The 15,112-nt window shown below is 48.2% G+C and overlaps 1 protein-coding gene across 1 annotated transcript in view; it reads left to right on the top strand.

Annotated features, from left to right (window-relative positions):
- Positions 1-15,112, top strand: part of DNAH3 (dynein axonemal heavy chain 3) — a 149,540-nt gene that overhangs the window by 58,817 nt on the left and 75,611 nt on the right. The window contains exons 24-31 of the mRNA XM_023523811.1: positions 2,843-3,044; positions 5,328-5,420; positions 6,517-6,627; positions 7,788-7,902; positions 10,136-10,334; positions 11,575-11,683; positions 11,913-12,026; positions 12,743-12,919. Coding sequence (XP_023379579.1) covers positions 2,843-3,044; positions 5,328-5,420; positions 6,517-6,627; positions 7,788-7,902; positions 10,136-10,334; positions 11,575-11,683; positions 11,913-12,026; positions 12,743-12,919 — 1,120 coding nt within the window. The remainder of the gene's footprint in view (positions 1-2,842; positions 3,045-5,327; positions 5,421-6,516; positions 6,628-7,787; positions 7,903-10,135; positions 10,335-11,574; positions 11,684-11,912; positions 12,027-12,742; positions 12,920-15,112) is intronic.

The raw sequence follows: 15,112 nt of genomic DNA, 5'->3' as shown, positions 1-15,112 counted from the left end.
GCCATTCTGACAGGTGCGAGGTGATATCTCATTGTGGTTTTAATTTGCATTTTCTGGTGATTAGTGACTTTGAGCATCTTTTCACATGTCTATTGGCCATCTGTATGTCCTCCTGGAGAAATGTCTGTTCAGGTCCTCTGCCCATATTTTATTGGATTGTTTGATTTTTTAGTGTTGAGTTGTATGAATTCTTTATAAATTTTGGTTATTAACCCCTTATCGGATGTATCATTGGCAAATATCTTCTCCTATTCAGTAGGTTGTCTTTTTGTCTCATTGATGATTCCCATTGCTGGGCAAAACCTTTTTAGTTTAATGTAGTCCTGTTTGTTTATTTTTTCTTTCATTTTCCTTGCCCCAGGAGACATATCAGAAAAAAATATTACTAAGAGCAAAGTCATAGAGTTTACTGCCTATATTTTCTTCTAGAAACGTTATGATTTTGGATCTTGCATTCAAGTCTTTAATTCATTTTGAGTTTATTCTTGTATATGATGTAAAATGGTGGTCTAGTTTTATTTTTTGCGTGTATCTATCTGTCGTCTAGTTTAACCAACACCATTTGTTGAATAGACTGTCTTTACTCCATTGTATATTCTTGTCTTCTTTGACATAGATTAATTGACCACATAGGTGTGGGTTTATTTCTGGGCTCTCTATTCTGTTTCATTGATCTATGTGTCTTTTTATGGCAGTACCATGCTGTTTTGTTTACTATAGCTTCGTAGTATGGTTTGACATCAGGTAGTGTGATACCTCCAGTTTTATTCTTCTTTCTCAGTATCACCGTGGATAATTAGGGTCTTGTGTGGTTCCATATAAATTTTAGGATTATTTGTTTTAGTTCTGTGAAAAATGCCATTGATATTTTGATAGGGTTTGCATTAAATTATAGATTGCTCTGAGTAGTATGGACATTTTAACAATGTTCACTCATCCTGTTCATGAGCAGAGTATATGCTTCCATTTATTTGTACCTTCTTCAGTGTCTTTTAATTTTCTAAGTATGGGCCTTTTATCTCCTTGGTTAAATTTATTATTTGGTATTTTTTTGATGCAATTGTAATTGGGATTGTTTTCTTAATTTCTTTTTTCTGATAGTTCATCATTGGTGTATAAAAATGCAACTGATTTCTGAGTATTAATTTTATAGCCTTCTACTTTACTGAATTCATTTATCAGTTCTAATATTTTTTGGTGGAATCTTCAGAGTTGTCTCTATATAGTATTTTGTCCTCTGCAAATAGTGACAATTTTACTTCTTTATTTCTCATTGGATGCATTTTAGTTATTTTTCTTATCTGATATCTGTGGCTTCTTTAAGCTTTTATATGGAATAAAATTAAGTACTTCGAGCAAACACTTTCAAAATGTTATTGATGGTCACATATTTTAAATTAATTTTATCTTGAAACTACAGAGTACTAAATAATGATTTTAACTTTAAGTTGTACAGATACATTAAGTATTACTCTTACGACTATTGAGCATTATTCATTATCACATGCAATGAATTCATAGTGATCACCTATTTGAATTTCACTTGAGAATGTGAGAAATTGACATCCTCATTAGATATTGGATAGTTAGTCACCCGACTAATACTTATTGAGCTCTTCCTACATGCTCAACATTGCAGCTACAGTGTATTAGTTTGCTTTGCTGTGTAACAAACCACTCCCAAACTTAAAAGCGTGAACTAGCAATTATTTCTTTATCTCACAATTCTATGGGTTGGCAAATTGGGCTGGGGTCAGCTGGGTGGTACTTCTGGTCTACTCATGGGACCACAGTCAGCTAGCAGTCTGTGGCCTCAGTCACTTGTATGGTGGTGGGCTTCCTGGTGGCTGGGGCGGCAGGGGTAGTTGGGCCACACGTTTTTCATCCTGCTGAAGGCTAGTTGGGTTTATTCATGTGGTGGTGGTGGCAGTGTTCTCAAGATGAGCAAGAGTGAAAGCTTCAAGGCCTGTTGATGTCTAGGTTTTGAACTTGCATGAACTCATATTTGAAACAATCTGTTGGCCAAAGTAGGACAGGAGCCAGCCCAGTTTCAAGAGATGTGAAAATAGACTCTACCCCTTAATGGGATTAGTGGCAAACGTGGTGGCCATTTTTGTAATCCACCATATACAGTGAAGGCCACGATCCTATGGTCCCTCCTTATGGAACTTCCATTCTAGTTGTCACAGTAGAGGTTTGGCCCTTGAGCAACTTCCGAAGGTTTATTGACGCTGCCTTTGGGGCTTGAGCAAGGGAATGAAGCTATCTTATTATTTCTAATTTAAAACAAGGTGAAGGCCTCTGCATGTAAATAGGTTCCTTGTTAACCTGCATCTGTAACATTTTCTGTCACACAAGGAGATAAGGAAAGACAAGGAAGAGCTCTCTCTCTCTCCTTCTCCTGCCCATTGGGTCTCCGCGCTGACTGCACATTAGCACAAATCCCTGCCCTACCCCAGATCAATTATATGCGAACCTCTGGGCAATAGAACCTTGGCACTGGATTTTCAAAACTAAGTCTAGCAGGTGTTTCTATGGTGCAGCCAAGGTCAAGGGCCACTGCTCTGTCCATTCTCTTTCTAAAGGAAGCACCGCCCTTCCCCCCACCACGTGACACGCAGATGTACCAGCTTTGCCTCTTCCTCTGCTCCCAGAGTCACAACCATCCCCGCCCTTCCCGCCCCCCGATGAAAAATGGTGAAGGGGGCGGGCCTTAGAGAAGACCCTGGAACACAGCTGCTCTTCTCTGGGGTGTTGTCTCCCCGTTGGGGAGTGCCACCTTGTTGGCAAAAGCAGACCTCCGATGAGAGTCCCCTTGCCGTCTTCCTTGGCTCTGAAACAGGTTCTTCTTCCTGTCAAACGACGAGCTGCTGGAGATCCTGTCGGAGACGAAGGACCCGCTCCGCGTGCAGCCACACCTGAAGAAGTGCTTCGAAGGGATTGCCCGGCTGGAGTTTACAGACAACCTGGAGATCGTGGGCATGATCAGCTCGGAGAAAGAGACCGTTCCATTCAAACAGAAGATCTACCCAGCTCAAGCCAAAGTAACAGCTCTTACCCATTTCTCTCCGTAACAGAGCGCCGCAGAGAGAGGCAGAGAGCATGTCGGTTAAGCATTCAGACTCTGGTTCCTGATCGCCCGGGTGTGGCACACATGGGCTCCACAACTTAATGACTGGGTGACTTTGGGGAGTCACTCAGTCTTTCGGAGCCTCAGTTTGCCCATCTCTAAGGCCGAGATTATTCCGCAGTCTGCGTGACACACTAAATTGGTGGGGAGGGGGTTGATGCAGAGGCAGTGGCAGGTTTTGTACCCAAACAGCTGAGGCTGTGCAGGTTCCCGTGAGCAGAGCCCAGGTGAAAGCCATCGGGCAGACAGACGGCTGGCTGGGGCAGGGGCTTTCAAGTGTCAAAACACGGGAGTGATGCCATTCATCTCAGATCTTCGTACATGTGTCCTCGTGATGCAGGACAGGGCAGTCGGGGGAACTCAAACCCCGCTCCGAGAAAGAAGAAGGTTCTTGGCAAGAGCATAAGAAAGAATTCCAACACATGCCAAAGTTAGAGTCAGAAGAAGAGTTTTTAGAGAAGGGGTCACGCCCCACAGACAGTGTGGGCTGCTGTCAGAGACGGAGAGAGAGACTCAGAGGGACAGAGAAAATAGAGATGAGGGCAGTGAGAGAGACAGAGTACAGACACCGAGAGGGACCCAGAGGTACAGGGAATTCGGTTTATATACATCTATTGTTATTTAGTTCCTGTGAGTTACAGTTTAAAGACTTTGTTTACCCATTTCCTTTGATATGGACCCACAGCGAGGAAGGGGAAAGGGAGGGTATGTCCCCTAAAAAGGTAAGAATATATAGCGTGAAAGGCCTGCATGCAGTTCCCAGCCTCTGATCCGTAGGTTCCCGTGGTTTTAGCCATAGGAAGTGAACAATTTTATTGGTGTAGGTGCCACTTGAAGACTCTGATTTTCCTTTTTCCCTTCACGTGAAAGAAATGGGTCCTTAGCAATCCCAGCAGAGATCGTCCTTCGTTCTGCAGGCGTCCTGTGGCCTGGCTGCAGGGCCGATCAGCACATCGTAGTCTCTGAATGTAGCTGGGTTTAACATTTTAGTTCACTTGTTTCCTCCCTACCTTACTTATATAATGAGTAAAATGTAAATTACTTTCACTTCTTGTGGACCTGACAGCACCTTCATGGAAATAGACAAGCTCTCTTGGCCTCGTCTGGCTGACTATTTTTGCCACCTACGCATACGAGTTGGCGTCCGGTCACCCAGCCACCCATCAGCTAGCTCGTGGGCACCTGGAGTGAACAGTTACCTGAAATTCTAAAGCTGGATCATTTGCTGGATAATCTGGATTACCTGTGGAGCTTTAAAGAAATCCAGATGCCCAGGTGGCATTCTGTACCGATTAAGTCTGGGAGAGGGAGCTGGCCTTACGTTTGTCACAGGTCTCCAGATTATTCTCATGCACAACAAAGTCTGGGACCCACTGGAATCGTGAAAGAATTAGACCTATTCATTAGAAGTGAGCAGTTTATTTTATTAACTGAAATATTAATGGGTCATTTACCTTCCGAGAACTCGTCTGTTTCGGAAGATGACATGAAAGAAAAGCATGTTAAAAATCTTCTATCGCCCCCTTTACCAGACATATATTTCCTTGAATACAGTAAATAAATACGAAAGAAATCATTAAAGAATATTGGCTCGAAGGGGTGTGTTGGGGAGGAGGAAACTTTCCTCGACCCTTGACATTCTTTTGGCTGATCTAATAATCAAATAAACATGACATGGATAAACAAGAGAAAATAACCAAGTTTAATTACATACATATGTAAGGGAACCCCACATGTGTGAGAGAGTTAGAGACCCCCCCCACACACACACATGAGAGGTTCAGGGACAAAGCGAAATTGAGGTACATAAGCCAAGGGTGAGGCCAGGAGCCTTGGGGCTTCAGAAGATCATTGCAGGAAGAACACATGCTCAGTAATTATTAGTTTGCCCTGCCATACAGACAGATAAAAAGGCATTTCTGGTGATTTTTATCTTGGCCCAGGCTCCTAATTTAAATTCTTCTGGAGAGTTAAGGTAGGGGGCAGAAATTTCTCTTGAGCCTTTAGGGTTTTGGTTGCCTTGAGCTCAAAATAATCTGCATCTGCTGAGGCAGTTTGGGGTGGCTTGTTCTGTACCCCGACAGGTGCAAACCTTTGGCCTCCCTCCAGCCCCATCCAGAGAGAAAGCTGGTTCTGCCAATGGTCTCTTCCTCCAGGCTCAGCTAACTTGCTGTCTCTCTGTCTGTGTCGCCCACAGGGCATGGTGGAGAAGTGGCTCCAGCAGGTGGAGCGGGTGATGCTTGCCAGTATGCGTGAGGTGATCAGCCTTGGGATTGAAGCCTATGTCCAGGTAAACAAGAACTGGTGTCCGGGTAAGCAGGAACCGGGGTGCACGTGCCAGGGTATTGGTCCAGCAACACAGACTTTGGAGGGGTTAAGTGGATCAGTTCTGATCACCCCTCTGTCTTTCACCAAAACCCACCCTGATCCTGCTGGTGTCAGCCGATCCCTCTGTGCCTCTCTCGTCTTCTGTAAATCCTAGGGCAATGTCCATATTTCTGGTGAAACGTTTGCAGTTAGGAGCAGATGACATAAGAAGGGACAGTTAGCCTGAAGCCTCTGGTTACTACTGGCCAGTCCCTTCTGTGAAATGAATGGATGGCAGGAGCCCATTTCCAATTAAGCATTCTCCCTGCCCAGGCTTTCCATGTACACAGTACTCCACCCTGAATGGCACAACTCATTAAACCCACAAAGCCTCAGGGGACACAGGTGGGACAGAGGCCTAAGAGAAAAGAACCTGTGGCAGTCACTCGTAGCCAGGTCCTCGCCAAAAAAGAATATTCATATTAACACTTTCCCACTCGAATATGGGGACGGACCCTGCTGTCCATCTCGGTGATGTCTGCATTGTAAATGAAAGGCCAGTCCTTTGTCTTACAATATATTGTCAATCAAAAATGGAAGGAAAACGGCTACTTGGATGGAATTATTTCATGCAGGAGTCAGCAAACTGTTTCTGGGAAGGGCCGGGTAGTAAATATTCTCAGCCTTGCAGGCCACACACCTTGTTTTTCTTTGCCTTTGTGATGCACAAGGAACCATAGATGATATGTAAACATAGGTGTGGCTGTGTTGCAACACACTTTCATTTACAAAAACACAGATAAGGCCAGATTTGGCCCTTGGGCCATAGTTTGCCTAATCTGTAGTTTAAAATAGTTACTCATTGATGGGATTGGGGTGATTTTTTTTTCTCTTTCATAAAATTCAGGGAGAAAGACATAAATCAGTTATCCCAAAGATCTCAAGCCTTCGTAGACTCTGAGGGCGGGGCAGGATTTGGTCTGAGTTCAGGGGGCGAGGTGATGGGGGTTGTTTTTAAGTCAGTTCCGATCCCGCGAGATGGAGTGACCCCCACGTCGCACCCCACTGCACTCCCCCAGGTCCCTCGTGATCGCTGGGTCTTACAGTGGCCTGGCCAGGTCGTTATCTGCGTCTCCTCCATCTTTTGGACCCAGGAGGTGTCCCAGGCCCTGGTCGAGAAGACCTTACCGGTAAGCGAGCCTGTCTTGAAGCTTGCAGAGGACATCCAAGCTCAGTTAGTGTTTGAATGACATATGATTAGAGTAGCTGTGTTTTCTTACCAAAAAAAAAAAAAAAAAAAAAATCATGGCTTCCAACCCATGGCCTCGCAGAAACCGGGGTTCTCACAGGGACAGCGGGACTAAGCACGTGGGATTAGGGCTGTCCTAGTGTTCTCTAAGTATGAGAACTCTCATCGTCCTTCCCAGACAGAAATTCCAGGCCGCAGGATTCTGAGTTTTGTCAGCCTTTGCGTCCAGGGCTCCATGTGGTGGAATGTCCACCGACTGCTTTTTTTTTTTTTCCTTTTTTAAATTCATTATTTTTTTAAAACTCTTTATTTTGAAATAAAGTCAGACTCACAAATAATGTTGCGAAAACAATACGAAAAAACTTCCCATACACCCTGCCTCCAGATTCCACCAATATTCACATTTTACATAACCACAGTTCGGTTATCCAAACAGGAAATTGACAGTATTGCAAGATACAATATTATCATCTAATCCATAGACCTTTGAATCGGCTAGTCTAAATTTCGCCGGTTATGCCGCTAGTGTTTTCTTTGTCCCACGGTCCAATCTAGAATTACATGTTGACCAGATTTAGTTTTCATATCTCCTGTGTCTCCTTTACTCTGAAAAAAATTTCAGATATTTTTGGTTAATTCTGACTTACTGTATAATTTACATACAATCAAACTCACCCTTTTTAAGTGTCCAGTTCTGAGTTTTGACACATATATACCTTCGTGTAACCCCTAGAATTCCCTCATGCCCTTTATACTCCATCCCTGTCCCCCCCCCCCCCCCCCCCCCCCCCCCCCCCCCCCCCCCCGCTCCAAGCCTTTGGCAGCTGCCAATCTATTTTCTGGCCCAGTAGGTTTGTCTTTCCCACAATATCGTGAAAATAAAATCATACCCTGTCTAGCCTTTCCAATGTGGCTTCTTGTAATTTGCATAATGCATTCGAAAGTCGTCTAGAGGTTAATGACTGGGGCTCAGGGAAAGGGGGCTTGAGGGATGATGCTCCTGGCTCGGGCCATGGGGTGGTGGATGGTGCCATTCCCCCAGAAGGGATTACCAGAGGAGAATCCAATTTAACCAGTTGTCCCCTCCTATGCCCCTGCCAGGCTTTTCTGAAAAAGAGCAACGATCAGATTGCACAGATTGTCCAGCTGGTGCGAGGCAAGCTGAGCAGCGGGGCCCGCCTCACCCTCGGGGCCCTCACGGTCATCGATGTCCACGGTGAGCGCAGAGGCCCCCTGGCCCTACTAACTTGTCCAGGAGCAGCGGCCGGGCTGGCCCCTCTCTCCTTTACCCTGGATGGAGGAGTTCAGGGGTCTCCTTCTCATGAGGGAGAGGCTTCTCCGACTGAGAGCGAGGACTAAGGAGAGAAGCCAGCACCTCTAATACCCCTATCTTAGGTCCCCTTCCTGTCCCCCGCTCACATCCAGGATCCCCTCCCGCGGGGCCCTGCCTGAGACGGTTGTGGCCACAGCCATTTCTGAGGTTCGCCACTTGGAGTGATTTTTTGGTGCTGACCAGAGCTCATATTTTTGAGTACTAGGTGCCAAGCTTTGTGCAAAGTGCTTGACATACATTATCTCATTTTTATATGCATTTCACAGATTAAGAACCCGAGACTTAGACCAGTCTTATTTGCCAAGAGGCATACAGCTAGTGAGTAAGTAGCAGAGGCTGCTCTGTAATGTGAGCCTACATCAGTCTGATTCCAAACCCAAGAGACTGGAAATGGGCCTTGACGCAGGGAGGATGTGGGTGGCAGGTGATGCCCTCCAGCTCTTCCTGGAAAAACAAAGAGGAGGAGGAGAAGGAAGAACTGGGGGCTTTGTGCAAAACACACCACCCTCCACCCTTACTCCATCATCACCAAGGAAACTGGGGCTGGACCAGGCTGGTTGCCTGGGAACAGCGTCTGTCTCGCTCACACGCCCAGCTTTCTGCTGGCATTTCATGGCACCCCATCTTAGTCTCCTTAAGGCTGATGCTCGTTTCAATCCAATTTCGTTGGGGAGACCAGCACAGTCAGGGGGAGGGAAGGGAGATGTGGTCTTCGTCTGGCCACATAGCCATCTGATAAGAGTGTTATGTGCAGGTGCGGTTGATGCTCGGACACCCCAAAGTGCTTGGGTTCGCAGACCGCGCGCGCGCACACACACACACACACACACATACACAGAGCATAGACATCCCAACTCAGTCCTCTGAGATTTACCTTCGTCCTGGGACTCTCACGAGACCCCTACTCCTGCTACCCTTTAGGGTTCCCTCAAGAACCTGGAGGGAATTAAATGCCTCAGGAAGGACGGAAGAGCTGTTGTTGTCATCTTCTTCAAGGACTCTTATCTACAGGGGTCACGGTTTTACTGGAATAAAAAAGACTTCTCTCACACAGCGTCCCTTGCAAAGTCCTGAGGGAGAGGCTTCTCTGTGTCCTGTCCCTGGACCCTAATATCTAGCCGCTGTACTAGTTCTGAGATCTCAGTAGCTCTTGCCCTGGTAATTCCCTAAAAATAATTAATGATTCTCATAAACCTATGTCCACTTTTTAACTTCAGAGTTCCCATCACTGTGAGAAAAATTAAATTAGGCTTGCAATCCTATAAGAGAAGAGAGAAAACCTCGAAATGTATCTCCCAGCTGGTTTCTCAGGTCCCCAAATGGAAAGACAGCATCTAACCAGGGATTCACAGGCCCCTTTCCTTGCTAACCACATTGGGCAGCTGACTATATTCTCCTCGGATATCCTAGAGGCCTGGGACAGAGCCAAAAGGATCGTACTGGGAATAAGGCTGCATTTGGGGTAACTATCCACTGCAAAGCCCTCTGGGTCAGCCCCCAAGAGTTTGGAAATGGTAACCATACCTAATACTTACATAATATTTTTATATGCCAGGTATAGTTCTGTCTGTCTGTCTATATCTATCTATCTATCTATCTATCTATCTATCTATCTATCTATCTATCTATCTATGTATAAACCTACACATTTTTACCCGTGATATGTGAATAGATATAGATATTTATATATGTACATGTATGTGTGTATGTACACATATATATTAACTTAATCCTCGTTATAACTCTAGAAGGTAGGCCCTATGTTATCCACATTTTAAAGATTACACAACTGAAGGACAGAGAGGTCGAGTCACTTGCCCAAAGTCACAGAGCCAGTTAATGGCAGAACCAGAATCTGGACGCAGGTGGTCGGATTGCAGAGCATGCACTGTGGTCCGAGCGTAGACAGTGCATCAGGTTCTCTGCCTGGCTCGCGGGAAGAGGCAAAGATTCACGTCTTGCAGGCGAGGGCGGGCAAGGAGGGTAGTTGTGCAGAAAACTGTTTGCAGCGTGAGGGGTGGCCTGGGTGATGTCCCCAAACCCCTCTGAGAAGTCGGTGGAGGTGTGCGGATGCTGACCGCGCTGCATCTGCATCTCCGGGTCTGTGTCCCGACAGCTCGCGACGTGGTGGCCAAGTTATCTGAGGACAGCGTCTGTGACCTGAGCGACTTCCAGTGGATCTCCCAGCTGCGCTACTACTGGGATGCAGGGGACGTGCGGGTGCAGATGGTCACCACACAAATCCTGTACGGCTACGAGTACCTGGGGAACTCGCCCCGGCTGGTGATCACGCCCCTCACCGACCGCTGCTACAGGTAACCTCAGGGGTCCCCCAGACCTGAAGGGTGAATGGAGAACTCCGGAAGGACAACCTTCTGGGGAAGACGGTTGGGGACATCTTGAGTCTGTTCCTGTCGACCTTCTATATTTCAGATTCTCAGGTTTTTTCATTTTGCTTTTGTCACCATGATCCCACGGATGGGCATGGAAGTTAGGTGTTAGGCCAGAAGTGAGAACCAGTGGGAGTCCGAGTGCAAATTAATGTGGTCCAACCAACCAGCGGAAAGTTGATGCCTGTCCTTGAAAATGTCTCAGACTTAAGTAGAAAGGTCTCCACTGGCGGAATCAAGATGGTGCCTGGAGATGCCAGGCCAAGAGGCAGCAAAGGGGACCAGGAGACAGACCCAGGCGAGGAGCCTCTGAGCTCTGCCGGCCAGTGCGATGGAGAGATGCTGCCTGTCTGGGCTCTGTACAGAGGGCGCTTTGCCACTTTTTTTGGAATTCATGACATTTGAAATCCAGACTTTGTGAGCTTGTCGATTTCGTGATGTTTAGATTTTCTCTGATTTTGTACATTCCTTACAGTGAAACCTTTTTAAATTGTTAAGGTAATTTATAATTACCTTTGAGTATTTTCTCCTTTCAAAGTCCGCAATCACTTGTTCCTACACTCTTCATTCATTCGTTGATTCTGCTCATTATTCAATGGTCATTACTTGAACCTTCCTGGGCACCGCGCATGACCTCCAGGAACCCTGATGGGGTAAGGGAGAGAGGCATACTCAGATGATTACAAGATCGTGTGTTAACTTAAGTTACAGGGCCTTGGGACCACCGTTAACTCATTATTCATTTCCAACATTTGCCTTTTCCCGACCATGTGCCAGGCACTATGTTGGTTTGCTGGGGACATGCAACTAAATCAGATGTGAACTCAAGATTTCAAAATCAAGTGAGAGGAATATGTTTTATTTCCCCCATTCCATTAGCATCGGTGGTCTTTAAAATGTGAAGTTTATGAGGATTTTTTATTTGATTCATTTCTGTATGTATGTATTCATTCAAATACTTACGGATACCACTCATGCACTGGGCACCGAGCTGGGCTCTAAGGTTGCAATGCTGAGTGAAACAGAATTTTTTTACAATGGTGATCGTATAATCAAAGAAAAAAAATTGAAACTCTTCTTATGAGCCCAAACAAAATAAACCAAATGCAGTTCCTTTGCTGCGGCTCAGGGCTCAGGCTCCGGGTTCTCATTTTCTTCTCCATAGGACACTGATGGGGGCTTTGAAGCTGAATCTTGGGGGCGCCCCAGAGGGTCCGGCTGGGACAGGCAAGACAGAAACCACCAAAGACCTGGCCAAAGCTTTGGCCAAGCAGGTAGAGAAACGTCGCCCGTCCCCACCCTCCTCCTGTCCGTCTCTGTCCAGGGAAGTTGGCATGAACTTCCAGACGGGTTGGCGGAACAGGCAGAGTGGAGCCCCAGCTCCTCCTGGGGGATGGGAAGCGAGGCGCCTCACTCTTGTTTTGTGGAAGGGGGTGATTCAGAGGTGAGGGAACTCATCCTGAATGGCGCCCGCATTCTCCCCCTGCCCCCCGGCACCCCTAGTGTGTGGTCTTCAACTGCTCAGATGGCCTGGATTACAAAGCCATGGGGAAGTTCTTCAAGGGGCTGGCCCAGGCTGGAGCATGGGCCTGCTTCGACGAGTTCAACAGGATCGAGGTACCTCTGCTACTGGGGTACAGAGGGGTTGGACATGCTGGGGCTGTTTTATGGGCTCTCAGCTCGTCAGCGACAGGGCCTTGTGCCCCCTCTGCAGCCTCTTGCACAGAGTAGGTGCTCGCTGAACTAAACAGAAACAGCCCCGAGCACATAAAATGCTGTTTCACACACACGTGCACGCTCGTCATGTTCATTCTTTCACTGGCTCATTCGAAAACGTATTGAGCAGTTAACTGTCTCACCGGACACTCCGCACGTGTTCATGGTACAGAGGTGAGTCACGAATGGTTCGCCCTCTGGACTCTGACAGTTCAGCAAAAGGAAATCAAAATTAACGAAACAAATGGAACGTGATGGACGTCTACAGTAGTGGCACAGCAGAGGCATCATAGAACAGGGGGTGATGAATTCTATCTGGGTAGGGAATGGAGATCGGGAAATGTAAACATGCAATCCGAACCATAAGCACTGTTCCAATGCGAGCTTTATGCGAGGTACTAGAATGAAGATAAAATACTGTGGAAAGTACTTATACCCACACACTCCAATTTTCTTTTTCTTTACCAAAACCCCAATCATGCTCCTCGTTTTGAATGTGGAGGCCTGGTTCTCAGGCCATCGGGCTCTTTCTTTGCTAAGCGAAGGGGACTCTGGCAGAGGGGGGTGGGCTGCTGACAGTGGCCGGCGCTCACCTCAGCCGGCCGTCCTCACCCCAGGTAGAAGTGCTGTCTGTGGTCGCTCAGCAGATTCTCAGCATCCAACAAGCCATCATCCGGAAGCTGAAGGTGTTCCTCTTCGAAGGCACCGAGCTCCTGCTGAACCCGACCTGCGCTGTCTTCATCACCATGAATCCCGGCTACGCCGGCAGAGCTGAGCTGCCGGATAACCTCAAGGTAAATATCGGCGTACACGGACGCTGGGCAGGCTTACGGCATGGAAACCTCTGGAAGTGCTCGAGGGTCTCACGGGAAAGCCAGACAATGGGACCAGGTGACATTTTTCAGCCTTGAGAAGTAATAGTGGCATGTTGATGGCAGCTAGATCACGCAAGGTCTCGTGGGAGGGGAGAGAATATATACATAACAACCAACGGCACGTAGGGACCAGTGCATGTGAGGCCCGGGGCTCGCTGCTTCTGCTGTCTAAGGGGCCGGACAGGTAACATAAGTGGGACAGGCTAGCTGGGCACAGCGGGGACCCTGGTGACACCCCATCTGGAGGCAGCAGCCCCTACTCAGCCCCAGCCTGCTGCTGCCAAGCGGCAATTATCCCATCATCTCATTTTCAGGATATTTGAATTTTCACATGAAATCTGATTTTTAGATCCTATCTCAATGTAAAAAATAAATAAATAATCACTGTAGGCCAAACAAAATATGTCTACTGATAAGAGAACATCAAAGTTGGTTGCAGGGAACTCTGGTAAACCCAGGCGGGAGCACACGGAGCTCCCTTTATTACTCAGCCACTTAGGCCCAAGTGCCATCCATACCGAAGCCGGCTGTGCCAACCGGCCAGAGAGACGGCGAGAGAGCATGTTCGTCCCTGGTGCCTACCACTGAGCCGGCCAGAGCCACAGCGTCGGCCCTGCCACTAGTGGGAGAAGCAAAGTGCTTCTAAAGGAGAAAGAGCGGACCAGGGCACCTGCGAGGGAGGAGGCTCCAGGGGACCCCGGTGTGCTGCTCTCACGGCAGAGAAAAGCCCAAGGTCCAGGGTGGCCATGGCTGCTCCCGTGGGAAGAGCACCTAGCACCCCAGCTGCATGAAGAGCCACCAGACGGAGACTTCCAGGCCTCTTCTCTATGATTTTAGTCCAAGTTATTGCTCCATCTCCTTGAGTGGGAGGAGACGCAAGAGAGACCCAGCCAAAGCCACATTCGCTGGCCTTGGCTCAGTGAATCTTCGCTTAATGTTGCGGATGGGTTTGGTGACTTTAAGTGAAATGATGCATACCAAAAGCGATTTTTCCATAGGCTAATTAACATAAATGAGAGTTACGTTCCCATAGCCTCTCATCAACATTATGATGAAATGACGCTGAGCGAAATGACGTTACTCGAGGCCCTGCCCTATGTGATGCTCCACGGGCTGGCAACGCGTTCCGACTGGCTCCCAGAATCTGGGTGACGCACACACCACTCTCCCTCCTCCTCGCGAGTGGAAGGCAGTCAGGGAGCCCCAGAGGGGTGGCTCCCACCTCTAGGTCGACATGGGATTTGGACCCACGTTTCTCGGTTTTACCACCCAGCTGTTGTAACGCCCCCAGCACCCCTCCCAGCCAATCTGTGTGGGATCTGCACAAGCAACCTCCGTGAGCTGTGCGGTGGAGCAGGAAGCACCAGAGGTCGGGGCCAGCAGGCCTGGGCTGCAGTCCTGGCTGCGTCTCAAACCGCGTGACTCGGACAAGTCACTTCTCCGCCGAGATCCAGGGGATAATGACAACGGCGGATGTTACTGAGCAGTCACTACGTGCCACGCACTTCTCTAAGCACCTCGCTTATGTGGTGTCACTCGTTCTCATGACAGCTGTGAAGAGGGGACAGTCGTGAGCCCGTGCGGAGACGAAAGCACTGAAGTCCTGAGGGGCTACGTGACAGGTCCACAGCTAGCTGGTGATACAACAAGGACTCAGCTCCAGACCTCTGGCTTCGGGGTTCTTCTGGCGCCCCTGGACGGTGTCCGCTGTGCGAGCCGAACGCTGGAAAGCCTCGCGAGTTGAGTGATGCGCCTCCGGCACAAGAGACCGAGCTGCTGTAGAGCACCAGCACCTAGGGCCCTGCCACACCTCCACGGAGGGACCCAGCAAGACAACACGTGCCTGGACAGGGCCTGTGGCGGGGCCCGTGGGACAGTGGATGTGTCCAGTGAGGACGGTCCCTCCGCACTGACTCGTCTTCCCACGTCCAGCCCACGTCTCTTGGTCCTCACTGGAGAGGTGTCAGTGCTCACGCCGTCGTCACTGCCTCACGGACGCGCCCTCCCCTGTGTCCACCGTGTGGGCTCAGGTTCCGATGGCTGTCTCTTTCGCAGGCCTTGTTCCGGACGGTGGCCATGATGGTGCCGGATTATGCCCTCATCGGAGAAATC

This window comes from Pteropus vampyrus, unplaced genomic scaffold (assembly GCF_000151845.1).
Source record: "Pteropus vampyrus isolate Shadow unplaced genomic scaffold, Pvam_2.0 Scaffold417, whole genome shotgun sequence".
Lineage (NCBI taxonomy): Eukaryota > Metazoa > Chordata > Mammalia > Chiroptera > Pteropodidae > Pteropus > Pteropus vampyrus.
The sequence above is the reverse complement of the archived record's forward strand: the minus strand, read 5'-3'. Positions and strand labels throughout refer to the sequence as shown.